Source organism: Oncorhynchus kisutch, unplaced genomic scaffold (assembly GCF_002021735.2).
Source record: "Oncorhynchus kisutch isolate 150728-3 unplaced genomic scaffold, Okis_V2 scaffold622, whole genome shotgun sequence".
Taxonomy (NCBI): domain Eukaryota; kingdom Metazoa; phylum Chordata; class Actinopteri; order Salmoniformes; family Salmonidae; genus Oncorhynchus; species Oncorhynchus kisutch.
Window position 1 is genome coordinate 16,026 of NW_022262567.1, and position 27,375 is coordinate 43,400.

General features: G+C 50.6%; 2 protein-coding genes across 4 annotated transcripts in view; one reads left to right on the forward strand and one right to left on the reverse strand.

Moving 5' to 3' along the window:
- The first annotated feature begins 409 nt into the window (after positions 1–409).
- Positions 410–8,491, forward strand: LOC116360844 (B9 domain-containing protein 1-like). 2 transcript variants are annotated; one of them, XM_031815781.1, is made up of 8 exons: positions 410–630; positions 926–994; positions 1,460–1,571; positions 1,655–1,751; positions 4,635–4,697; positions 5,858–5,925; positions 7,651–7,779; positions 7,908–8,491. In XM_031815781.1, exons 1-8 carry the CDS (start codon positions 568–570, stop codon positions 7,940–7,942), a joined length of 636 nt encoding a protein of 211 aa, XP_031671641.1. In that variant the 5' UTR covers positions 410–567; the 3' UTR covers positions 7,943–8,491. The 2 variants fall into 2 exon arrangements, with proteins under 2 accessions (XP_031671641.1, XP_031671640.1); XM_031815780.1 differs by having other exon boundaries at positions 7,651–8,491.
- An 8,897-nt stretch (positions 8,492–17,388) lies between these two features.
- Positions 17,389–27,375, reverse strand: part of epn2 (epsin 2) — a 45,352-nt gene continuing 35,365 nt past the window's right edge. For both annotated transcript variants that reach the window (XM_031815779.1, XM_031815778.1), the window contains exons 8-10: positions 24,818–24,955; positions 21,412–21,591; positions 17,389–17,749 (exon numbers count right to left, since the gene is read on the reverse strand). In XM_031815779.1, the coding sequence (XP_031671639.1) occupies positions 17,445–17,749; positions 21,412–21,591; positions 24,818–24,955 (623 nt within the window). In that variant the 3' untranslated portion in view covers positions 17,389–17,444. The remainder of the gene's footprint in view (positions 17,750–21,411; positions 21,592–24,817; positions 24,956–27,375) is intronic.

Here is a 27,375-nt window from a genome sequence, read left to right on the forward strand (position 1 = left end):
CCCTAATCATATCTACCTCCATCACTTCCAGTATCCCGGTCTCCTTCCCCCTATACATATCTACCTCCATCACTCCAGTATCCCTGTACATTGTTAATATGGTACTGAACTGACCTTGTATATAGTCACCTGACCCCTATACATACCTACCTCCGTCACTCTATTTCCATTTCTCGTGTATTTTTGTTCTACTTTACTTTATTTTCTATAGTTCTATATATTGATTACTTAATTGTTGGGAAATGAGCTCGTAAGAAACCCACTATACTTGTGCATGTGACAATAACCCATTAAAACTTGTCCAAGACTACCACCTAGTGGACAGTTTATTTACTAAAACGCTTTAACAACTTGACCGGATTCAGTTTGGCCCTCACGACTAGCCGTAGTCAAAAGCGTCCTAGCAACGGGGCGGAAGGAACCTTCATTTAACAACAGCTACTTATCTCCCACAACACAAAACAACAATACGTTACCGCTTATACAGTCTTAAATTATAATATTTATGTTGTTCACTATATACTTTTTAAAAACAATCTATATTCTCAAGTTTTCGTATGAAGCGGGATGGCTATCAACAACCCATCGGTGTTTCTGTTGATGATAAACGGACAGATAGAAGGGGCGAATGTGAGTACCTAGCTAACGTTAGTAACGCGCTAACTAGCTAAGCATCTAACGTTAGTAACGCGGCTAACTAGCTAAGCATCTAACGTTAGTAACGAGCCTACTAGCTAAGCATCTAACGTTAGTAACTAGCTAAGCATCTGACGTTAACAAGGTAAAATGAGGCGGATCATATTGGATAACTTAAGCGCTTTTTGAATGATTGGTTTAGTGAGCATAAACATGTTCTATAAAACTGCCTTGTTCATTTGATTTTCGGTTTATTCTCTCTGATCTGACTGATGTGACGTGTTGTCAGTTTCCAGAGTATGATGACCTGTACTGTAAATACTGCTTCGTCTACGGACACGACTGGGCTCCCACCTCGGTGAGTGACTCCGGGTCATCTGGAACATGTTGACGTTCCCTTACTGTGGATAGATAACATAATACACTTGTTTTACTAAGCTAGCAACTACTAAGTACTTAAATAGCTGCATGCCCAGTGATGCAGGGAACTGGTAAAGGTTTGACTTCAGAGCGTTCAAAACGACTGGGAACTCGGACGAAAACGAGTGGTAAAAAAAACAAAACAACATTTGAACATTCGTCCAACTCGGGAATTCAGGCCTCTTTCTACAGCTCCGACCTGAAGGTCACAGACGTCATGATTTGACCTATTTTCAGAGTTCCCAGTTGTTTAAAGAGACATCAATATCTCACCTCTCCTCCACACTCCCTTTCTCTTTCCCCCTCCTCCCCCCCCCCCCCCCCCCTCTGTCTCCTCTCTCCAATCCCCCCTCTCTCCTCTCCCTCCCTCTCTCTCTCCTCTCCCTCCCTCTTCTCTCTCCAGGGTCTAGAGGAGGGTATATCTCAGATTACGTCAAAAGGCAGAGACTCTCCTCAGAGAATGATCTGGAATTTTCCTCTGGAGATCACCTTTAAGAGCACCAACCCATTAGGCTGTGAGACACACACACACACACCCTTCTTACCGTAGCAGACCGTTGATGATACCATAGCTAACACTGTGTTGTGTGTACCCCAGGGCCTCAGATCGTGGTAAGTGTCTACGGTCCTGATACGTTTGGTAACGATGTGGTCAGAGGATACGGAGCAACACACATCCCCTTCACTCCTGGACAGTCAGTATCTCTCCTCCTCCCCTTCCTCTCTCCTGGACATCTCTCTCCTCCTCTTCCTCTCTCCATCCCTTTCACTCCTGGACAGTCAGTATCTCTCCTCCTCCTCTTCCTCTCTCCTGGACAGTCTCTCTCCTCCTCTTCCTCTCTCCATCCCCTTCACTCCTGGACAGTCAGTAGCTCTCTTCCTCTCTCCTAGACAGTCCTCTCTCCTCCTCTTCCTCTCTCCATCCCCTTCACTCCTGGACAGTCAGTATCTCTCCTCTTCCTCTCTCCTGGACAGTCTCTCCTCCTCTTCCTCTCTCCTGGACAGTCTCTCTCCTCCTCTTCCTCTCTCCATCCCATTCACTCCTGGACAGTCAGTATCTCTCCTCCTCCTCTTCCTCTCTCCTGGACAGTCTCTCTCCTCCTCTTCCTCTCTCCATCCCCTTCACTCCTGGACAGTCAGTATCTCTCCTCTTCCTCTCTCCATCCCCTTCTCTCCTGGACAACCAGTATCTCTCCTCCTCTTCCTATCTCATGGACAGTCAGTATCTCTCCTCTTCCTCTCTCCTCTTCCTCTCTCCTGGACAGTCAGTATCTCTCCTCCTCTTCCTCTCTCCTGGACAGTCAGTATCTCTCCTCCTCTTCCTCTCTCCTGGACAGTCAGTATCTCTCCTCCTCTTCCTCTCCTGGACAGTCAGTATCTCTCCTCCTCTTCCTCTCTCCTGGACAGTCAGTATCTCTCCTCCTCTTCCTCTCCTGGACAGTCAGTCTCTCTCCTCCTCTTCCTCTCCTGGACAGTCCAGTCTCTCTCCTCTTCCTCTACTGGACAGTCAGTATCTCTCCTCCTCTTCCTTTCCTGGACAGTCAGTATCTCTCCTCCTCTTCCTCTCCTGGACAGTCAGTATCTCTCCTCCTCTTCCTCTCCTGGACAGTATCTCTCCTCCTCTTCCTCTCCTGGACAGTCAGTATCTCTCCTCCTCTTCCTCTCTCCCTGGACAGTCAGTATCTCTCCTCCTCTTCCTCTCCTGGACAGTCAGTATCTCTCCTCCTCTTCCTCTCCTGGACAGTCAGTATCTCTCCTCCTCTTCCTCTCTCCTGGACAGTCAGTATCTCCTCCTCCTTCCATCCCTCTCCTGCTCTTCCTCTCCGGACAGTCAGTATCTCTCCTCCTCTTCCTCTCTCCTGGACAGTCAGTATCTCTCCTCCTCTTCCTCTCTCCTGGACAGTCAGTATCTCTCCTCCTCTTCCTCTCTCCTGGACAGTCAGTATCTCTCCTCCTCTTCCTCTCTCCTGGACAGTCAGTATCTCTCCTCCTCTTCCTCTCTGCCTGGACAGTCAGTATCTCTCCTCCTCTTCCTCTCTCCTGGACAGTCAGTATCTCTCCTCCTCTTCTCTCTCCTGGACAGTCAGTATCTCTCCTCCTCTTCCTCTCCTGGACAGGTCAGTCTCTCTCCTCCTCTTCCTCTCCTGGACAGTCAGTCTCTCTCCTCCTCTTCCTCTACTGGACAGTCAGTATCTCTCCTCCTCTTCCTTTCCTGGACAGTCAGTATCTCTCCTCCTCTTCCTCTCCTGGACAGTCAGTATCTCTCCTCCTCTTCCTCTCCTGGACAGTCAGTATCTCTCCTCCTCTTCCTCTCCTGGACAGTATCTCTCCTCCTCTTCCTCTCCTGGACAGTCAGTATCTCTCCTCCTCTTCCTCTCTCCTGGACAGTCAGTATCTCTCCTCCTCTTCCTCTCCTGGACAGTCAGTATCTCTCCTCCTCTTCCTCTCCTGGACAGTCAGTATCTCTCCTCCTCTTCCTCTCTCCTGGACAGTCAGTATCTCTCCTCCTCTTCCTCTCTCCTGGACAGTCAGTATCTCTCCTCCTCTTCCTCTCTCCTGGACAGTCAGTATCTCTCCTCCTCTTCCTCTCTCCTGGACAGTCAGTATCTCTCCTCCTCTTCCTCTCTCCTGGACAGTCAGTATCTCTCCTCCTCTTCCTCTCTCCTGGACAGTCAGTATCTCTCCTCCTCTTCCTCTCTCCTGGACAGTCAGTATCTCTCCTCCTCTTCCTCTCTCCTGGACAGTCAGTATCTCTCCTCCTCTTCCTCTCTCCTGGACAGTCAGTATCTCTCCTCCTCTTCCTCTCTCCTGGACAGTCAGTATCTCTCCTCCTCTTCCTCTCCTGGACAGTCAGTATCTCTCCTCCTCTTCCTCTCCTGGACAGTCAGTATCTCTCCTCTTCCTCTCCTGGACAGTCAGTATCTCTCCTCCTCTTCCTCTCCTGGACAGTCAGTATCTCTCCTCCTCTTCCTCTCCTGGACAGTATCTCTCCTCCTCTTCCTCTCCTGGACAGTCAGTATCTCTCCTCCTCTTCCTCTCCTGGACAGTCAGTCTCTCTCCTCCTCTTCCTCCTCTTCCTCTCCTGGACAGTCAGTATCTCTCCTCCTCTTCCTCCTCTTCCTCTCCTGGACAGTCAGTCTCTCTCCTCCTCTTCCTCTCCTGGACAGTCAGTATCTCTCCTCCTCTTCCTCTCCTGGACAGTCAGTCTCTCTCCTCCTCTTCCTCTCCTGGACAGTCAGTCTCTCTCCTCCTCTTCCTCCTCTCCTGGACAGTCAGTCTCTCTCCTCCTCTTCCTCTCCTGGACAGTCAGTCTCTCTCCTCCTCTTCCTCTCCTGGACAGTCAGTCTCTCTCCTCCTCTTCCTCTCCTGGACAGTCAGTCTCTCTCCTCCTCTTCCTCTCCTGGACAGTCAGTATCTCTCCTCTTCCTCTCCTGGACAGTCAGTATCTCTCCTCCTCTTCCTCTCTCCTGGACAGTCAGTATCTCTCCTCCTCTTCCTCTCTCCTGGACAGTCAGTATCTCTCCTCCTCTTCCTCTCCTGGACAGTCTCTCTCCTCTAATGTAATCTCTTGGTTTCAGACACAGCAGAACCATCCCAATGTTTGTTCCTGAATCCACATCAAGACTACAGAAATTCACAAGGTAACGTGTGTGTGTTACTGGGGGCTAAGTGTGTGTGTGTTTAATGCTGGGGGCTAAGTGTGTGTGTGTTTAATGCTGGGGGACTAAGTGTGTGTGTGTTTAATGCTGGGGGGCTAAGTGTGTGTGTGTTTAATGCTGGGGGGACTAAGTGTGTGTGTTTAATGCTGGGGGGACTAAGTGTGTGTGTTTAATGCTGGGGGACTAAGTGTGTGTGTTACTGGGGGACTAAGTGTGTGTGTTTAATGCTGGGGGACTCAGTGTGTGTGTGTTTAATGCTGTGGGACTAAGTGTGTGTGTTTAATGCTGAGGGGACTAAGTGTGTGTGTGTTTAATGCTGGGGACTAAGTGTGTGTGTTACTGGGGACTAAGTGTGTGTGTTTAATGCTGGGGGACTCAGTGTGTGTGTGTTTAATGCTGTGGGACTAAGTGTGTGTGTTTAATGCTGAGGGGACTAAGTGTGTGTGTGTTTAATGCTGGGGACTAAGTGTGTGTGTTACTGGGGACTAAGTGTGTGTGTTTAATGCTGGGGGGACTAAGTGTGTGTGTTTAATGCTGGGGGACTAAGTGTGTGTGTGTTTAATGCTGGGGGGACTAAGTGTGTGTGTTTAATGCTGGGGGGACTAAGTGTCTGTGTTTAATGCTGGGGGGACTAAGTGTGTGTGTTTAATGCTGGGGGGACTAAGTGTGTGTGTTTAATGCTGGGGGACTAAGTGTGTGTGTTTAATGCTGGGGGGACTAAGTGTGTGTGTTTAATGCTGGGGGGACTAAGTGTGTGTGTTTAATGCTGGGGGGACTAAGTGTGTGTGTTTAATGCTGGGGGGACTAAGTGTGTGTGTTTAATGCTGGGGGCTAAGTATGTGTGTTTAATGCTGGGGACTAAGTGTGTGTGTTACTGGGGTACTAAGTGTGTGTGTTACTGGGGGACTAAGTGTGTGTGTTACTGGGGGCTAAGTGTGTGTGTTTAATGCTGGGGGGACTAAGTGTGTGTGTGTTACTGGGGGCTAAGTGTGTGTGTTTAATGCTGGGGGGACTAAGTGTGTGTGTTTAATGCTGGGGGGGACTAAGTGTGTGTGTTACTGGGGGGACTAAGTGTGTGTGTGTTACTGGGGGCTAAGTGTGTGTGTTTAATGCTGGGGGACTAAGTGTGTGTCTCTCTGCAGTTGGCTGCTGGGGCGACGTCCAGAGTTCACCGATCCTAAAGTCGTGGCCCAGGGAGAGGGCAGAGAAGGTAGGCTCTGTTTCTGTGTGTGGTAGAGAAGGTAGGCTCTGTTTCTGTGTGTGGTAGAGAAGGTAGGCTCTGTTTCTGTGTGTGGTAGAGAAGGTAGGCTCTGTTTCTGTGTGTGGTAGAGAAGGTAGGCTCTGTTTCTGTGTGTGGTAGAGAAGGTAGGCTGTGTTTCTGTGTGTGGTAGAGAAGGTAGGCTGTGTTTCTGTGTGTGGTAGAGAAGGTAGGCTGTGTTTCTGTGTGTGGTAGAGAAGGTAGGCTCTGTTTTTGTGTGTGGTAGAGAAGGTAGGCTGTGTTTCTGTGTGTGGTAGAGAAGGTAGGCTGTGTTTCTGTGTGTGGTAGAGAAGGTAGGCTGTGTTTCTGTGTGTGGTAGAGAAGGTAGGCTGTGTTTCTGTGTGTGGTAGAGAAGGTAGGCTGTGTTTCTGTGTGTGGTAGAGAAGGTAGGCTGTGTTTCTGTGTGTGGGTAGAGAGGTAGGCTGTGTTTCTGTGTGTGGTAGAGAAGGTAGGCTCTGTTTTCTGTGTGTGGTAGAGAAGGTAGGCTCTGTTTCTGTGTGTGGTAGAGAAGGTAGGCTGTGTTTCTGTGTGTGGTAGAGAAGGTAGGCTGTGTTTCTGTGTGTGGTAGAGAAGGTAGGCTGTGTTTCTGTGTGTGGTAGAGAAGGTAGGCTCTGTTTCTGTGTGTGGTAGAGAAGGTAGGCTGTGTTTCTGTGTGTGGTAGAGAAGGTAGGCTCTATTTCTGTGTGTGGTAGAGAAGGTAGGCTGTGTTTCTGTGTGTGGTAGAGAAGGTAGGCTCTGTTTCGGGATTCATTCAAAGATGTGTTGCTTCAGTTTGCCCTCAACATCCGTAGATCCTATTCATGGTAAAACGCTGTGCAGGTCGACTGAAGCATAAATCCCTTTTAAAAAAGCACATTGTAAAGTTGGTAGGGTCTTTAAATGTATCCTGGTGTCTTCTCACTAGCATGTCTCCCTCCTATGTGTCTCTCCCTGTCTCTCTCCTATGTGTCTCTCTCCCTCCTATGTGTCCCTCTCTCCTATGTGTCTCTCCCTCATATGTGTCTCCCTTTCTCTCTCCTATGTGTGTCTCTCTCTCCTAAGTGTCTCTCTCTCCTATGTGTCTCTCCTACTCCTATGTGTCTCTCTCCTATGTGTCTCTCTCTCCTATGTGTGTCTCTCTCCTATGTGTGTCTCTCTCCTATGTGTGTCTCTCTCCTATGTGTCTCTCTCTCCTGTGTCTCTCCCTCATATGAGTCTCTCCCTCCTGTGTGTCTCTCCCTCCTGTGTGTCTCTCCCTCCTGTGTGTCTCTCCCTCCTGTGTGTCTCTCCCTCCTGTGTGTCTCTCCCTCCTGTGTGTCTCTCCCTCCTGTGTGTCTCTCCCTCCTGTGTGTCTCTCCCTCCTGTGTGTCTCTCCCTCCTGTGTGTCTCTCCCTCCTGTGTGTCTCTCCCTCCTGTGTGTCTCTCCCTCCTGTGTGTCTCTCCCTCCTGTGTGTCTCTCCCTCCTGTGTGTCTCTCCCTCCTGTGTGTCTCTCCCTCCTGTGTGTCTCTCCCTCCTGTGTGTCTCTCCCTCCTGTGTGTCTCTCCCTCCTGTGTGTCTCTCCCTCCTGTGTGTCTCTCCCTCCTGTGTGTCTCTCCCTCCTGTGTGTCTCTCCCTCCTGTGTGTCTCTCCCTCCTGTGTGTCTCTCTCTCATATGTGTCTCGCTCTCTCCCTCCTGTGTCTCTCTCCATCTGTCTCAGTGACCAGGGTCCGTTCTCAGGGTTTCGTCTCCCTCTCCTTCCACATTGTGACTAAAGACATGAAGAGACTGGGTTACGACACCACACCTTCCGAGACCTCACACACTCTGTCACACACTGCTGCTGCAGGCATCGGACCGGGAGACCAGCCCTACAGCACGTGACGGAAACACACACACACACACACTGCAGGCATCGGACCGGGAGACCAGCCCTACAGCACGTGATGGAAACGCACACACACACTGCTGCTGCAGGCATCGGACCGGGAGACCAGCCCTACAGCACGTGACGGAAACACACACACACACACACTGCAGGCATCGGACCGGGAGACCAGCCCTACAGCACGTGACGGAAACACACACACACACTGCTGCTGCAGGCATCGGACCGGGAGACCAGCCCTACAGCACGTGACGGAAACACACACACACACACACACTGCTGCTGCAGGCATCTGACCGGGAGACCAGCCCTACAGCACGTGACGGAAACACACACACACACACACACACTGCTGCTGCAGGCATCTGACCGGGAGACCAGCCCTACAGCACGTGATGGAAACACACACACACACTGCAGGCATCTGACCGGGAGACCAGCCCTACAGCACGTGATGGAAACACACACACACACTGCAGGCATCGGACCGGGAGACCAGCCCTACAGCACGTGATGGAAACACACACACACACACTGCTGCTGCAGGCATCTGACCGGGAGACCAGCCCTACAGCACGTGATGGAAACACACTGTCACGTAGAGTAGGCCAGATGGCTAAACTGGATATCCTAACCTCTATAAAAATAAAAAGATGGCGGAACCGCAAAAGTTCTTCTGTGCAAAGGTGTTTATTTACAAGTGATTCCGGAACAGAAAACAACAGTACTGCCATCAACGTCTACCTTATGGGACAGCTTAACAACAATGCTGCCCCATCCACAGCTCAATCCAAAAAATCCCCCTTAGAGACTGGAGAGAGGCTCCTTTTGTAGGGCTAGCCCCTCCCCTCAGAACAATTAACCCTAATTAATTAATCAATTAACAATACAAACCTACATTTTCCATGAACTAAACATACTAAAGGATATACATTGCAACACGGTTTTAAACAATATCACAACATAACATTTACAACATTACATCACTACTGATAATATCTTTCAATATGCCCATATGCATTAATGAGCCATTTGGGACAGGCACTATAAAGCCAACCCAATTCCCTTAGCTCGGGTCCTTTTCCAGCATACCCAGAAGCTACAGAGATGGAGAGAGAGGAACAGAACAAACAAACAATGCGCTCATCCACAACATTGATAAGTATGAAATGCATGCACCAAGACAGAAGTTAAATTGTGTGTCGACCCACATTGTTAACTTATGGTATAATGGCGCAGGGAGGAGTGATGAATATGTGTGTGCGTTAAAGAACCAAATGCTGCCCGCGGCCAGTGACGGATTTCTACGTCACACACACACACACACACACACACACACACACACACACACACACACACACACACACTGCTGCTGCAGGCATCGGACCGGGAGACCAGCCCTACAGCACGTGACGGAAACACACACACACACACACACACACACTGCAGGCATCTGACCGGGAGACCAGCCCTACAGCACGTGATGGAAACGCACACACACACAGGGACCAAAAATCTCCCTCCCTGACCCCTGTGTGTGGTCCCATCAGTAGCAGCTGGATACTGTAGGTGTTTGTGATGTCTGGTGTCTCGCCTCGAGGAACAGGGGAGATTCTACCCCCCCACTTCCATTCAGACTGATCTAGGACCTGCTGATCCACTGATCCCTCTATATTAAGGCTGGTTTAAAGACATCAGACTGGTTTTAAAGACATCAGGCTGATCTAGGACCTGCTGATCCACTGATCCCTCTATAATAAGGCTGGTTTAAAGACATCAGACTGATCCAGGACCTGCTGATCCCCTCTGATCCCCTCGATCCCCTGCCGGTTATCGCTTGATCTGATGTGTTCTGTGTTGTAATTTTTGGACTGATAATAAAATGTACCGTGTTTCATGAACAAGGTGTAGTCTGTGTTGTGTACGTCTCTACGACCTCTGTTTCCGTTACAGTAGAAGGTGAGAGGGGACGACCAGTCGCGGGTCACAGACCCAAATGGTTTGGCAACGGGAAAACAATTTTAACTCTAGCAACCTAAACAGGACCTACCTGAATTTGTCCAATAGAAACTCTTTTTATTTTTTTCCGTTGCGAAACCTGATCCGGTTCTGGAGTGAATGATTTCCGTTGCAAAACATTTAGACTAAATGAATACACCCGTGGTTGTACTGTGTGTCTCCAGCCGCACATCAGTAACACACACACACACACGGGAGAGAGAGAGAGAGAGAGAGAAACAGGCCACACACATGAGAAACAGGCCACACACACGGGAGAGAGAGAGAGAGAAACAGGCCACACACACACACACACAAGAGAGAGAAACAGGCCACACACACACACACACAAGAGAGAGAAACAGGCCACACACACACACACACGGGAGAGAGAGAAACAGGCCACACACACACACACGGGAGAGAGAGAAACAGGCCACACACACACACGAGAGAGAGAGAGAAACAGGCCACACAAACACACACGAGAGAGAGAGAGAGAAACAGGCCACACAAACACACACGAGAGAGAGAGAAACAGGCCACACAAACACACACGAGAGAGAGAGAAACAGGCCACACAAACACACACGAGAGAGAGAAACAGGCCACACAAACACACGAGAGAGAAATGGGCCACACAAACACACATGAGAGAAACAGGCCACACACACGAGAGAGAGAGAGAAACAGGCCACACACACACACACGAGAGAGAGAGAGAGAAACAGGCCACACACACGAGAAAGAGAGAGAAACAGGCCACACACACACACACACACACGAGAGAGAGAAACAGGCGCCCCACACACACACACGAGAGAGAGAAACAGGCCACACACATGAGAAAAACAGGCCACACACACACACACGAGAGAGAGAAACAGGCCACACACACGGGAGAGAGAGAGAGAAACAGGCCACACACACGGGAGAGAGAGAGAGAGAAACAGGCCACACACAAGAGAGAGAGAGAGAGAGAAACAGGCCACACACAAGAGAGAGAGAGAGAGAGAAACAGGCCACACACAAGAGAGAGAGAGAGAGAAACAGGCCACACACAAGAGAGAGAGAGAGAGAAACAGGCCACACACAAGAGAGAAACAGGCCACACACACGCGAGAGAGAGAAACAGGCCACACACACACGAGAGAGAGAGAGAAACAGGCCCACACACACACGAGAGAAACAGGCCACACACACACACGAGAGAGAAACAGGCCACACACACGGGAGAGAGAGAGAGAGAGAAACAGGCCACACACACACACGGGAGAGAGAGAGAGAGAGAGAACAGGCCACACACACGGGAGGGAGAGAGAAAGAGGCCACACACACACGAGAGAAACAGGCCACACACACACGAGAGAAACAGGCCACACACACACGAGAGAAACAGGCCACACACACACACACGAGAGAAACAGGCCACACACACACACACGAGAGAAACAGGCCACACACACACACACACACGAGAGAGAACAGGCCACACACACACACACACACGAGAGAGAAACAGGCCACACACACACACGAGAGAAAACAGGCCACACACACACACGAGAGAAACAGGCCACACACACACACGAGAGAGAGAGAAACAGGCCACACATACACACACACGAGAGAGAGACAGGCCACACACACACACACACGAGACACACAGGCCACACACACGGGAGAGAGAGAGAGAGAAACAGGCCACACACACACACACACACGAGAGAGAGAGAAACAGGCCACACACACACACGAGAGAGAGAAACAGGCCACACACACACACACGGGAGAGAGAGAGAGAGAAACAGGCCACACACACACACACACACGAGAGAGAGAAACAGGCCACACACACACACGAGAGAGAAACAGGCCACACACGGAGACATCAGCGCTGAAAGTGATCCATTTTATTGTCCCATAGCAGCTCCAGGTGAAGCTGGTTTAGACTGGTGTTAATATACACCCCCCCCCCCCCCCCCCCCCGATCCTATAAAAACCCCCAGGAAGAAACAACAGAATAAAAAGACCCACAATATTATGTTAGAATAATACAAACGATATAAATTATATTACATTATTATAATGTCAAACAGGTTAGCACACCATCCAGACACAAGCAGCCCCCAAGAAATATTAAATGTGTAAATAAAGACTAGAGTGAGAATAATACAAATATAATTCTGAACATGGGGTCGCTTTCAGACAGGAAGGAGTGTCATAATGTTGTCTGTGAAGCCTAGTAACCTCACAGCACCAGACTGTTTGTCTGTGAAGCCTAGTAAGCTCACAGCACCAGACTGTTGTCTGTGAAGCCTAGTAACCTCACAGCACCAGACTGTTGTCTGTGAAGCCTAGTAACCTCACAGCACCAGACTGTTGTCTGTGAAGCCTAGTAACCTCACAGCACCAGACTGTTGTCTGTGAAGCCTAGTAACCTCACAGCACCAGACTGTTGTCTGTGAAGCCTAGTAACCTCACAGCACCAGACTGTTGTCTGTGAAGCCTAGTAACCTCACAGCACCAGACTGTTGTCTGTGAAGCCTAGTAACCTCACAGCACCAGACTGTTGTCTGTGAAGCCTAGTAACCTCACAGCACCAGACTGTTGTCTGTGAAGCCTAGTAACCTCACAGCACCAGACTGTTGTCTGTGAAGCCTAGTAACCTCACAGCACCAGACTGTTGTCTGTGAAGCCTAGTAACCTCACAGCACCAGACTGTTGTCTGTGAAGCCTAGTAACCTCACAGCACCAGACTGTTGTCTGTGAAGCCTAGTAACCTCACAGCACCAGACTGTTGTCTGTGAAGCCTAGTAACCTCACAGCACCAGACTGTTGTCTGTGAAGCCTAGTAACCTCACAGCACCAGACTGTTGTCTGTGAAGCCTAGTAACCTCACAGCACCAGACTGTTGTCTGTGAAGCCTAGTAACCTCACAGCACCAGACTACACACAGACAGAACTAGGCATCATAGCATCAGAAGAGGAAGACCTGACAAAACCACATTTTCAGCCACTAAACACAGAAGGACTTTTTAAAATCCATTTTAGTTGTTGTTGCAGAGAATCACTCAGGACCACAAAGGTTCTGAGCTGCCCCTCCCTGTGCCTGAGTAGAAAGGGCCCCCTGTCTGTCTCAGCTGTAATACCAGTCCAGGGGAGGGTACTAGGTAGAAAGGGCCCCCTGTCTGTCTCAGCTGTAATACCAGTCCAGGGGAGGGTACTAGGTAGAAAGGGCCCCCTGTCTGTCTCAGCTGTAATACCAGTCCAGGGGAGGGTCCTAGGTAGAAAGGGCCCCCTGTCTGTCTCAGCTGTAATACCAGTCCAGGGGAGGGTACTAGGTAGAAAGGGCCCCCTGTCTGTCTCAGCTGTAATACCAGTCCAGGGGAGGGTACTAGGTAGAAAGGGCCCCCTGTCTGTCTCAGCTGTAATACCAGTCCAGGGGAGGGTACTAGGTAGAAAGGGCCCCCTGTCTGTCTCAGCTGTAATACCAGTCCAGGGGAGGGTACTAGGTAGAAAGGGCCCCCTGTCTGTCTCAGCTGTAATACCAGTCCAGGGGAGGGTACTAGGTAGAAAGGGCCCCCTGTCTGTCTCAGCTGTAATACCAGTCCAGGGGAGGGTACTAGGTAGAAAGGGCCCCCTGTCTGTCTCAGCTGTAATACCAGTCCAGGGGAGGGTACTAGGTAGAAAGGGCCCCCTGTCTGTCTCAGCTGTAATACCAGTCCAGGGGAGGGTACTAGGTAGAAAGGGCCCCCTGTCTGTCTCAGCTGTAATACCAGTCCAGGGGAGGGTACTAGGTAGAAAGGGCCCCCTGTCTGTCTCAGCTGTAATACCAGTCCAGGGGAGGGTACTAGGTAGAAAGGGCCCCCTGTCTGTCTCAGCTGTAATACCAGTCCAGGGGAGGGTACTAGGTAGAAAGGGCCCCCCTGTCTGTCTCAGCTGTAATACCAGTCCAGGGGAGGGTACTAGGTAGAAAGGGCCCCTTGTCTGTCTCAGCTGTAATACCAGTCCAGGGGAGGGTACTAGGTAGTTACAGACAGACAGGTTGTGTAGTCTAGGACAGGTCAGTTACAGACAGACCGGTTGTGTAGTCTAGGACAGGTCAGTTACACTAGAAGATAGATGGTTACAGACAGGTTGTGTAGTCTAGGACAGGTCAGTTCCACTAGGAGATAGGTGGTGACAGACAGACAGTGTAGTCTAGGACAGGTCAGTTCCACTAGGACATAGGTGGTTACAGACAAACAGGTTGTGTAGTCTAGGACAGGTCAGTTACAGACAGACAGGTTGTGTAGTCTAGGACAGGTCAGTTACAGACAGACCGGTTGTGTAGTCTAGGACAGGTCAGTTACACTAGAAGATAGATGGTTACAGACAGGTTGTGTAGTCTAGGACAGGTCAGTTCCACTAGGAGATATGTGGTTACAGACAGACAGGTTGTGTAGTCTAGGACAGGTCAGTTACAGACAGGTTGTGTAGTCTAGGAAAGGTCAGTTCCACTAGGAGATAGGTGGTTACTAAAAGACAGGTTGTGTAGTCTAGGACAGGTCAGTTACAGACAGACAGGTTGTGTAGTCTAGGACAGGTCAGTTCCACTAGGAGATAGGTGGTTACAGACAGACAGGTTGTGTAGTCTAGGACAGGTCAGTTACAGACAGGTTGTGTAGTCTAGGACAGGTCAGTTCCACTAGGAGATAGGTGGTTACTTACAGACAGGTTGTGTAGTCTAGGACAGGTCAGTTACAGACAGACAGGTTGTATAGTCTAGGACAGGTCAGTTCCACTAGGAGATAGGTGGTTACAGACAGACAGGTCAGTTCCACTAGGAGATAGGTGGTTCCAGACAGACAGGTTGTGTAGTCTAGGACAGGTCAGTTCCACTAGGAGATAGGTGGTTACAGACAGACAGGTCAGTTACACTAGGAGATAGATGGTTCCAGACAGACAGGTCAGTTCCACTAGGAGATAGGTGGTTACAGACAGACAGTGTAGTAGCAATATAAAGATGATTATAAGATGTGAGATTAAAGACCACAGTCCTGGAGTCAGATGTTAACTCCTGTCTCTAAATGGTGGAGGTTAGGGCCCCGTTAACCACAGTCCTGGAGTCAGATGTTAACTCCTGTCTCTAAATGGTGGAGGTTAGGGCCCCGTTAACCACAGTCCTGGAGTCAGATGTTAACTCCTGTCTCTAAATGGTGGAGGTTAGGGCCCCGTTAACCACAGTCCTGGAGTCAGATGTTAACTCCTGTCTCTGAATGGTGGAGGTTAGGGCCCCGTTAACCACAGTCCTGGAGTCAGATGTTAACTCCTGTCTCTCTAAATGGAGGAGGTTAGGGCCCTGTTAACCACAGTCCTGGAGTCAGATGTTAACTCCTGTCTCTCTAAATGGAGGAGGTTAGGGCCCTGTTAACAACAGTCCTGGAGTCAGAGGTTAACTAAAGGACTCCAGCCGGGGTGGGGGGCCCTAAAGGACTCCAGGCAGGTGGGGGGGGGCCCTAAAGGACTCCAGCCGGGGGGGGGGGGCCCTAAAGGACTCCAGCCGGGGGGGGGGGGGGCCTAAAGGACTCCAGCCGGGGGGGGGGGCCCTAAAGGACTCTAGGGGGGGGCCCTAAAGGACTCTAAGGGGGTGGCCTAAAGGACTAGGGGGGGTGCTAAATGACTCAAGGGGGGGGCCCTAAAGGACTCCAGCCGGGGGGGGGGCCTAAAGGACTCTAGGGGGGGCCCTAAAGGAGTCTAGGGGGGGCCCTAAAGGACTCCAGCCGGGGGGGAGGGGGGGGGCCCTAAAGGACTCCAGCCGGGGGGGAGGGGGGGGGCCCTAAAGGACTCCAGCCGGGGGGGAGGGGGGGGGCCCTAAAGGACTCTAGGGGGAGGGGGCCCTAAAGGACTCCAGCCGGGGCGGGGGGGCCCTAAAGGACTCCAGCCGGGGCGGGGGGGCCCCTAAAGGACTCCAGACAGTTGTATAATAACAGACATCTTTAGTCTACAGAAACAAGTCCCTTGAGTCTTTCACTCCCAAATAAACACCGTCTCTTCCTCTTCTGAGAATGTTCCTCCACCCAGTCACCAGTTCATATACGTTGACCTCAGGGGTTAAAGTTCATATATACGTTGACCTCACTGGTTAAAGTTCATATATACATTGACCTCAGGGGTTAAAGTCCATATATACATTTGTAGGGGGGGGTGAAAATTCACACGTTGACCTCGGGGGGGGGGGGGGGGGTGAAAATTCACACGTTGACCTATGGGGGTGAAAATTCACACGTTGACCTCGGGGGGGGGGGGGGTGAAAATTCACCCGTTGACCTCGGGGGGGGGGGTGAAAATTCACACGTTGACCTCGGGGGGGGGGTGAAAATTCACACGTTGACCTCGGGGGGGGGTGAAAATTCACACGTTGACCTCGGGGGGGGGTGAAAATTCACACGTTGACCTCGGGGGGGGGGGGGGTGTGAAAATTCACACGTTGACCTCGGGGGGAGGGGGGGTGAAAATTCACATGTTGACCTCGGGGGGGGGGGGGGTGAAAATTCACATGTTGACCTCGGGGGGGGGGGGGGTGAAAATTCACATGTTGACCTCAGGAGGGGGGGGGGGTGAAAATTCACATGTTGACCTCAGGAGGGGGGGGGGTGAAAATTCACATGTTGACCTCAGGAGGGGGGGGGGGTGAAATTCACATGTTGACCTCAGGAGGGGGGGGGGGTGAAATTCACATGTTGACCTCAGGAGGGGGGGGGTGAAATTCACATGTTGACCTCAGGAGGGGGGGGGGGGTGAAATTCACATGTTGACCTCAGGAGGGGGGGGGGGGTGAAATTCACATGTTGACCTCAGGGGGGGGTTGGAAATTCACATGTTGACCTCAGGAGGGAAGGGGGTGAAAATGCACACATTGACCTCAGGGGGGGTGAAAATTCATATGTGGCTGTGTGTCAGGGTCATAGGTCAGGGTCGCTAAGCAGTGACCTCACAAGTTGTGGCCGGTAACGGGGTGGGGGGGTAGTAACACAGTGTACCAGGCAGTGGAGTCGTCTCCAGCTAAGGACTAACGGTGAAGCAACAGTCACAGCTAATTAAGCATGTGCAAAATCCCTGCTTAGTACACGTTCTCACACACACACACACCTCACTGGGGTTGTACAAGTTTAGTTAGATTCACTCTATGATCAGACTAGCATTAAAAACAGTCAGAACAGCCAGGAATACTGTCTACAGGACACAGTATCTGATATAAGAGGGAGAGGAGAGGAGAGAGAGGAAGAGGGGAGAGGAGAGAGAGAGGAAGAGGGAGAGAGAGAGGAAGAGGGAGAGAGAGAGGAAGAGCAGAGGGGAGAGAGGAAGAGGAGAGAGGAGAGGAAGAGGAAGAGGAGAGAGGAAGAGGAGAGGAGAGAGGAAGAGGAGAGGAGAGAGGAAGAGGAGAGGAAGAGGGGAGAGGAGAGGAAGAGGGGAGAGGAGAGAGAGAGGAAGAGGAGAGGAGAGAGGAAGAGGAGAGAGGAAGAGGAGAGAGGAAGAGAGAGGAAGAGGAGAGGGGGGGGGGGGTGGAAAGACAGGAGAGGAGTCCAGGGGTGTTGTCTTGAAGGGGGTGGTTGGGGGGGGGGGGGGTGTAGTTGAGGCGTTCCTCACAACAAGAAGGGGTTAGTGGTCCCAGGGGGCTGTGTGCCAGCTGTGGGGGGCAGAGCTGAGCCGAAGAGGGGCTGGGTCAGAGGCATAGAGGCCGGGAAACCACCCATCCCTCCAACCCCGGGCACCATGTGGCCCGTCAGGGGGGGCAGAGGGTCTACCATGGAGGACAAGCTGCTGAACCCTGCTCCCCCTCCCAGACTCAGGCCTGGCATAGGGCTGACCCTCATCTGGTTTAGGGTAGGGGGGTTAGGCTGGCCCATCTGGAAGGGGTTGGCCTGGGGGGCGGCTACAGGGGCGGCTCCTAAGGAGACACAGGAGAGACAAACAGGACACAGAGAAGACGTCAGCATTACCAAACACCAGAGAGAGAGATTGAGACTATGTACAGACTCAGTGAGCATAGCCTTGCTATTGAGAAAGGCCGCCGTAGGCAGACATGGCTCTCAAGAGAAGACAGGCTATGTGCTCACTGCCCACAAAATGAGGTGGAAACTGAGCTGCACTTCCTAACCTCCTGTCCAATGTATGACCATATTAGAGAGGCATATTTCCCTCAGATTACACAGAAACTCCCATATCTACTGGGTGAAATACCACAGTGTGACATCACAGCAGCAAGATTTGTGACCTGTTGCCACGAGAAAAGGGCAACCAGTGAAGAACAAACACCATTGTAAATACAACCCATATTTATGCTTATTTATTTTATCTTGTGTCCTTCAACCATTTGTACATTGTTAGAACACTGTGTATATATATATAATATGACATTTGTAATGTCTTTATTGTTTTGAAACTTCTGTATGTGTAATGTTTACTGTTAATTTGTATTGTTTTTCACTTTATATATTCACTTTATATATTATCTACCTCACTTGCTTTGGCAATGTTAACACATGTTTCCCATGCCAATAAAGCCCCTTGAATTGAATTGAAAGAAAGGAGAAAGAAAGGGAGAGGAATACGGAGAGAGAGAAAGAAAGAGAGAGAGGAATAGAAAGAGAGAAGAGAGAGAGAGAAGAGAGAGAGAGAGAGAGAAGAGAGAGAAGAGAGAGAAGAGAGAGAAGAGAGAGAGAGAGAGAGAGAGAGAGAGGAGAGAAGAGAGAGAAGAGAGAGAAGAGAGAAGAGAGAGAGAGAAGAGAAGAGAGAGAAGAGAGAAGAGAGAAGAGAGAAGAGAGAGAGAGAAGAGAGAAGAGAGAAGAGAGAAGAGAGAGAGAGAGAGAAGAGAGAGTGAAGAGAGTGAGAAAAGTTTAAAACTGTTTGAATAATGAGAAGACCTAGAGAACAGAACTGATTGGGCCCAATCACAATCCATCCAGGGAAACTGTTGTTTTGAGCTCAATGTGTTTTCCATTCGTTTTCTATGGGCATTTTAATAGGAATTTGCTTGCAGTTCCTATGGCTTCCACTAGATGGCAGCAGCCTTATAAATTGGTTGATGTTTTCTTGTGAGAAACGAAGAAGAAGTAGTCCTGTTCTTTCCATGTGTCACTCAGAGGGTCTCAAGTCTTCTGGTGTTTTCTGCGCGACCTGGAACGTGCTTCACTTTGTTTTCGTCCGGGACTGAACGCAGTCTTAAATGTGATCTATTATTTACGTTTTAAAATACCTAAGGTTGGATTCGGAAAGTTGTTTGAAATGTTTGGACCAAGTTTACAGGTAACTTACTAGATAATTTGTAGGCATGTTGGGACCGGTGTATTTCTGAATCAAACGCGCCAAATAAATGGACATTTTGGGGCATAAAAAATGACTTTATCGAACAAAAAAGACCATTTGCGATGTTTCTGGGACATTTTGGAGTGCCAACAGAAGAAGATCTTCAAAGGTAAGGCATTTATTATATTGTTATTTCTGACTTTTGTGTCGCACAAACAGGATGAAATATGATTGTCTGTGTTTGAATGCGGGTCGCTGTCCTCAGATAAATCTCATGGTCTGCTTTCACCGTAAAGCCTTTTTGAAATCTGACACTGTGGCTGACATGTTAACGTGAGTTAGTCTAGGACAGGTTAACATAATGTTAGTTAGTCTAGGACAGGCTAACGTGTTAATGTGAGTTAGTCTAGGACAGGCTAACATAATGTTAGTTAGTCTAGGACAGGCTAACATAATGTTAGTTAGTCTAGGACAGGCTAACATAATGTTAGTTAGTCTAGGACAGGCTAACATAATGTTAGTTAGTCTAGGACAGGCTAACAATGTTAGTTAGTCTAGGACAGGCTAACGTGTTAATGTTAGTTAGTCTAGGACAGGCTAACGTGTTAATGTTAGTTAGTCTAGGACAGGCTGACGTGTTAATGTTAGTTAGTCTAGGACAGGCTAACGTGTTAATGTTAGTTAGTCTAGGACAGGCTAACATAATGTTAGTTAGTCTAGGACAGGCTAACGTGTTAATGTTAGGTAGTCTAGGACAGGCTAACATAATGTTAGTTAGTCTAGGACAGGCTAACGTGTTAATGTTAGTTAGTCTAGGACAGGCTGACGTGTTAATGTTAGTTAGTCTAGGACAGGCTAACGTGTTAATGTTAGTTAGTCTAGGACAGGCTAACATAATGTTAGTTAGTCTAGGACAGGCTAACGTGTTAATGTTAGTTAGTCTAGGACAGGCTAACATAATGTTAGTTAGTCTAGGACAGGCTAACATAATGTTAGTTAGTCTAGGACAGACTAACATAATGTTAGTTAGTCTAGGACAGGCTAACGTGTTAATGTTAGTTAGTCTAGGACAGGCTAACATAATGTTAGTTAGTCTAGGACAGGCTAACGTGTTAATGTTAGTTAGTCTAGGACAGGCTAACGTGTTAATGTTAGTTAGTCTAGGACAGGCTAACATAATGTTAGTTAGTCTAGGACAGGCTAACGTGTTAATGTTAGTTAGTCTAGGACAGGCTAACGTGTTAATGTTAGTTAGTCTAGGACAGGCTAACATAATGTTAGTTAGTCTAGGACAGGCTAACGTGTTAATGTTAGTTAGTCTAGGACAGGCTAACGTGTTAATGTTAGTTAGTCTAGGACAGGCTAACATAATGTTAGTTAGTCTAGGACAGGCTAACGTGTTAATGTTAGTTAGTCTAGGACAGGCTGCCATAATGTTAGTTAGTCTAGGACAGGCTAACATAATGTTAGTTAGTCTAGGACAGGCTAACGTGTTAATGTTAGTTTAATTCTGAGTATTTCTGTTTTCTGAATTTGGCTGCTATTTGACTGGATGTGGTCTAATCAGTCACCTCTGAGTGGGAAGGGATCCCTAATTAACTACTTGTATATCTACACAGAATTACATTTTAAATGTATTTATTCTCCTGGGAGTGTCATGTTTACTGCTCATTTGTTTTTATTTAGTTAATTATCTATTTTTGGCAAATTTAACATATGTCTCCCATGACAGTAAAGACCCCTTGAATTGAGAGAACAAGAGAGATTGTATTCAAATACGAGAGAGGAGATTTTCAACATCTGTCTCCGTACTGTGTGTGTACCACAGAAGTTTCATCTGTCCGGTACTGGGTGTGTCGGTACTGGGGGTGTCGGTACTGGGGGTGTCGGTACTGGGGGTGCCGGTACTGGGGGTGTCGGTACTGGGGGTGTCGGTACTGGGGGTGTCGGTACTGGGGGTGTCGGTACTGGGGGTGCCGGTACTGGGGGTGCCGGTACTGGGGGTGTCGGTACTGGGGGTGTCGGTACTGGGGGTGTCGGTACTGGGGGTGTCGGTACTGGGGGTGTCGGTACTGGGTGTGCCGGTACTGGGGTTGCCGGTACTGGGGGTGTCGGTACTGGGGGTGCCGGTACTGGGGGTGTCGGTACTGGGGGTGTCGGTACTGGGGAGATTTTCAACATCTGTCTCCGTACTGTGTGTGTACCACAGAAGTTTCATCTGTCCAGTACTGGGTGTGTCGGTACTGGGTGTGTCGGTACTGGGGGTGTCGGTACTGGGGGTGTCGGTACTGGGGGTGTCGGTACCTGCGGCAGCGAGGAAGGGGTTGACAATAGGAGCAGGCTGAGGAGGCTTGGTGACCAGTGAGTCCAGGTTCACCAATGCTGCATTAGGACCCAGGAAGGACTCTGGGGTCTTCCTGTTGGGCAGAGGGTCAAACAGGTCCCCGGTACCACTAGTTAGGGAGGAGAGACCCCGACCATCACCTAGAGGATTACAGAGAGAGAGAGAGAGAGAGAGAGAGAGAGAGAGAGAGAGAGAGAGAGAGAGAGAGAGAGAGAGAGAGAGAGAGACAGAGAGAGAGAAAGGTTAACCCTGGCTGATGAGTCCTTGTTGTCCCCAGTCCACCTGGTCATGTTGCTGCTCCAGTTTCAACTGTGGGTTGAATACTTATTGACTCAGACATTTTGAGCCCGCCCTCAATACCAACCGGGACCCGCCCTCACACAACGGGTCGTCAATACGACTAGGATTGTACCTTTGGCTTCCGGACAACAAAAGAAAGTTGATTTGAAAACCAGAAGAAGAGGACAGAAATGCTGGTTTCAACGAGGAAGTCTTGATGAAGTAATTCCCGAAACATCTCAGGTTGGGTTTTGACGATGCTACTTTAAAAAGGGTAAACATCACATCAAAACGTGAACTAAAATATCCAGGTTTCAAACCGCTGTGAATTTTATTTAAATTTGAAAATAGGAATAGGCCTTTTTCCATTATGATTCTTTTGGGCCAAAAGCCAGCTACTACCGGCTAACTAAACCCTGGTGTTGAGGTGTACCAGCTACTACCGGCTAACTAAGATGTACCAGCTACTACTGGCTAACTAAGGTGTACCAGCTACTACCGGCTAACTAAACCCTGGTGTTGAGGTGTACCAGCTACTACCGGCTAACTAAACCCTGGTGTTGAGGTGTAGGAGCCAGCTACTACCGGCTAACTAAACCCTGGTGTTGAGGTGTAGGAGCCAGCTACTACCGGCTAACTAAACCCTGGTGTTGAGGTGTACCAGCTACTACCAGCTAACTAAGGTGTACCAGCTACTACTGGCTAACTAAGGTGTACCAGCTACTACCGGCTAACTAAACCCTGGTGTTGAGGTGTAGGAGCCAGCTACTACCGGCTAACTAAACCCTGGTGTTGAGGTGTACGAGCCAGCTACTACCGGCTAACTAAACCCTGGTGTTGAGGTGTACCAGCTACTACCGGCTAACTAAACCCTGGTGTTGAGGTGTAGGAGCCAGCTACTACCGGCTAACTAAACCCTGGTGTTGAGGTATAGGAGCTACTACCGGCTAACTAAACCCTGGTGTTGAGGTGTAGGAGCCAGCTACTACCGGCTAACTAAACCCTGGTGTTGAGGTGTAGGAGCCAGCTACTACCGGCTAACTAAACCCTGGTGTTGAGGTGTAGGAGCCAGCTACTACCGGCTAACTAAACCCTGGTGTTGAGGTGTAGGAGCCAGCTACTACCGGCTAACTAAACCCTGGTGTTGAGGTGTAGGAGCCAGCTACTACCGGCTAACTAAACCCTGGTGTTGAGGTGTAGGAGCCAGCTACTACCGGCTAACTAAACCCTGGTGTTGAGGTGTAGGAGCCAGCTACTACCGGCTAACTAAACCCTGGTGTTGAGGTGTAGGAGCCAGCTACTACCGGCTAACTAAACCCTGGTGTTGAGGTGTAGGAGCCAGCTACTACCGGCTAACTAAACCCTGGTGTTGAGGTGTAGGAGCCAGCTACTACCGGCTAACTAAACCCTGGTGTTGAGGTGTAGGAGCCAGCTACTACCGGCTAACTAAACCCTGGTGTTGAGGTGTAGGAGCCAGCTACTACCGGCTAACTAAACCCTGGTGTTGAGGTGTAGGAGCCAGCTACTACCGGCTAACTAAACCCTGGTGTTGAGGTGTAGGAGCCAGCTACTACCGGCTAACTAAACCCTGGTGTTGAGGTGTAGGAGCCAGCTACTACCGGCTAACTAAACCCTGGTGTTGAGGTGTAGGAGCCAGCTACTACCGGCTAACTAAACCCTGGTGTTGAGGTGTAGGAGCCAGCTACTACCGGCTAACTAAACCCTGGTGTTGAGGTGTAGGAGCCAGCTACTACCGGCTAACTAAACCCTGGTGTTGAGGTGTAGGAGCCAGCTACTACCGGCTAACTAAACCCTGGTGTTGAGGTGTAGGAGCCAGCTACTACCGGCTAACTAAACCCTGGTGTTGAGGTGTAGGAGCCAGCTACTACCGGCTAACTAAACCCTGGTGTTGAGGTGTAGGAGCCAGCTACTACCGGCTAACTAAACCCTGGTGTTGAGGTGTACCAGCTACTACCAGCTGACTAAACCCTGGTGTTGAGGTGTACCAGCTACTACCGGCTAACTAAACCCTGGTGTTGAGGTGTAGGAGCCAGCTACTACCGGCTAACTAAACCCTGGTGTTGAGGTGTAGGAGCCAGCTACTACCGGCTAACTAAACCCTGGTGTTGAGGTGTAGGAGCCAGCTACTACCGGCTAACTAAACCCTGGTGTTGAGGTGTAGGAGCCAGCTACTACCGGCTAACTAAACCCTGGTGTTGAGGTGTAGGAGCCAGCTACTGCTGGCTAACTAAACCCTGGTGTTGAGGTGTAGGAGCCAGCTACTGCTGGCTAACTAAACCCTGGTGTTGAGGTGTACCAGCTACTACGGGCTAACTAAACCCTGGTGTTGAGGTGTACCAGCTACTACCGGCTAACTAAACCCTGGTGTTGAGGTGTAGGAGCCAGCTACTACCGGCTAACTAAACCCTGGTGTTGAGGTGTACCAGCTACTACCGGCTAACTAAACCCTGGTGTTGAGGTGTACCAGCTACTACCGGCTAACTAAACCATGGTGTTGAGGTGTAGGAGCCAGCTACTACCGGCTAACTAAACCCTGGTGTTGAGGTGTACCAGCTACTACCAGCTGACTAAACCCTGGTGTTGAGGTGTACCAGCTACTACCGGCTAACTAAACCCTGGTGTTGAGGTGTAGGAGCCAGCTACTACCGGCTAACTAAACCCTGGTGTTGAGGTGTAGGAGCCAGCTACTACCGGCTAACTAAACCCTGGTGTTGAGGTGTAGGAGCCAGCTACTACCGGCTAACTAAACCCTGGTGTTGAGGTGTATGAGCCAGCTACTACCGGCTAACTAAACCCTGGTGTTGAGGTGTAGGAGCCAGCTACTACCGGCTAACTAAACCCTGGTGTTGAGGTGTAGGAGCCAGCTACTACCGGCTAACTACACCCTGGTGTTGAGGTGTACCAGCTACTACCGGCTAACTAAACCCTGGTGTTGAGGTGTAGGAGCTACTACCGGCTAACTACACCCTGGTGTTGAGGTGTACCAGCTACTACCGGCTAACTAAACCCTGGTGTTGAGGTGTACCAGCTACTACCGGCTAACTAAACCCTGGTGTTGAGGTGTACCTGCGTAGGAGGTTCCTCCAGAACCCCAGGGGTCAGGAGCAGGGTTGGTTCCCCAGGGATCACTGCTCTTCATGGGGGAAACAGAGGAGGACGGGGGCCCCCAGGGGTCTACTGGAGCCACTGGCTTTGGGGCTGCACCTGGACACACAGACACAACATGAGTCCCCCCCAGTAGACAGATGACAAGTCATTCCTGCTGTCTGTCACAATGCTGTTCCCTCGTTTTCAGATCACTACTGTTCTGGACGACTAACATCTCTCTCCCCCCTCTCTCCGGCCTCCCCCTCTCAGTCAGTCCCCCCCATCTCTCCACCCCCCGCCTCTCCCCCCTGCCTCTCTCCACCCCCCCGCCTCTCTCTACCCCCCGCCTCTCTCTCTCTACCCCCCTCTCTCTCTCTCCCCCCGCCTCTCTCTCTCTACCCCCCCTCTCTCTCTCCCCCCGCCTCTCTCCACCCCTCTCTCCACCCCCCGCCTCTCTCCACCCCCCGCCTCTCTCTCTCTCCCCCCGCCTCTCTCCACCCCCCGCCTCTCTCTCCCCCCGCATCTCTCCACCCCCCGCCTCTCTCTCCCCCCGCATCTCTCCACCCCCCGCATCTCTCTCTCCCCCCGCATCTCTCTCTCCCCCCGCATCTCTCCACCCCCCGCCTCTCTCTCTCTCCCCCCGCATCTCTCCACCCCCCGCCTCTCTCTCTCTCTCCCCCCGCCTCTCTCTCTCCCCGCCTCTCTCTCTCCCCCGCCTCTCTCTCTCCCCCCTCTCAGTAGATATGTCAGGACCAGTATAGCAGCATTCCTGCTGAACAAAGAGCCACTGTTCTGAAAACTGCAGGTGTAGAGGAGACAAAGACAGTCCCTGTCCTTCCACACTAGTCCCTGTCCTTCCACACTGGTCCCTGTCCCCTTCCACACTGACAAACCCACTGGTCCCTGTCCCCTTCCACACTGACAAACCCACTGGTCCCTGTCCCCTTCCACACTGACAAACCCACTGGTCCCTGTCCCCTTCCACACTGACAAACCCACTGGTCCCTGTCCCCTTCCCCCACTGACAAACCCACTGGTCCCTGTCCCCTTTCCCCACTGACAAACCCACTGGTCCCTGTCCCCTTCCCCCACTGACAAACCCACTGGTCCCTGTCCCCTTTCCCCACTGACAAACCCACTGGTCCCTGTCCCCTTCCACACTGACAAACCCACTGGTCCCTGTCCCCCACTGACAAACCCACTGGTCCCTGTCCCCTTCCACACTGACAAACCCACTGGTCCCTGTCCCCCACTGACAAACCCACTGGTCCCTGTCCCCTTCAACACTGACAAACCCACTGGTCCCTGTCCCCTTCCACACTGACAAACCCACTGGTCCCTGTCCCCCACTGACAAACCCACTGGTCCCTGTCCCCTTCCCCCACTGACAAACCCACTGGTCCCTGTCCCCTTCCCCCACTGGTCCCTGTCCCCTTCCACCCACTGGTCCCTGTCCCCCACTGTCCCCTTCCCCCACTGGTCCCTGTCCCTGTCCCCTTCCACCCACTGGTCCCTGTCCCTTTCCACCCACTGGTCCCTGTCCCTTTCCACCCACTGGTCCCTGTCCCTTTCCACCCACTGGTCCCTGTCCCCCACTGGTCCCTGTCCCCCACTGGTCCCTGTCCCCGACTGGTCCCTGTCCCCCACTGGTCCCTGTCCCCGGATTATCATACTGTTGTATTGAGTCAGGGACTCCCAGTGGTTCATTTGGGAACAGCGTGTCCCCTAATCTGGATTATCATACTGTTGTATTGTTCCAGGGACTCCCAGTGGTTCATTTGGGAACAGCGTGTCCCCTAATCTGGATTATCATACTGTTGTATTGTTCCAGGGACTCCCAGTGGTTCATTTGGGACAGCGTGTCCCCTAATCTGGATTATCATACTGTTGTATTGTTCCAGGGACTCCCAGTGGTTCATTTGGGAACAGCGTGTCCCCTAATCTGGATTATCATACTGTTGTATTGTTCCAGGGACTCCCAGTGGTTCATTTGGGACAGCGTGTCCCCTAATCTGGATTATCATACTGTTGTATTGTTCCAGGGACTCCCAGTGGTTCATTTGGGACAGCGTGTCCCCTAATCTGGATTATCATACTGTTGTATTGTTCCAGGGACTCCCAGTGGTTCATTTGGGACAGCGTGTCCCCTAATCTGGATTATCATACTGTTGTATTGTTCCAGGGACTCCCAGTGGTTCTTTTGGGAACAGCGTGTCCCCTAATCTGGATTATCATACTGTTGTATTGTTCCAGGGACTCCCAGTGGTTCATTTGGAACAGCGTGTCCCCTAATCTGGATTATCATACTGTTGTATTGTTCCAGGGACTCCCAGTGGTTCATTTGGGAACAGCGTGTCCCCTAATCTGGATTATCATACTGTTGTATTGTTCCAGGGACTCCCAGTGGTTCATTTGGGAACAGCGTGTCCCCTAATCTGGATTATCATACTGTTGTATTGAGTCAGGGACTCCCAGTGGTTCATTTGGAACAGCGTGTCCCCTAATCTGGATTATCATACTGTTGTATTGTTCCAGGG

Coding starts and splice junctions, on each gene's coding strand:
- LOC116360844 (XM_031815780.1), top strand. CDS start 568: ATGGCTATCAACAACCCATCGGTGTTTCTGTTGATGATAAACGGACAG. Junction 631..925: donor GACAGATAGAAGGGGCGAAT/GTGAGTACCTAG, acceptor ACGTGTTGTCAG/TTTCCAGAGTATGATGACCT. Junction 995..1,459: donor ACGACTGGGCTCCCACCTCG/GTGAGTGACTCC, acceptor TTCTCTCTCCAG/GGTCTAGAGGAGGGTATATC.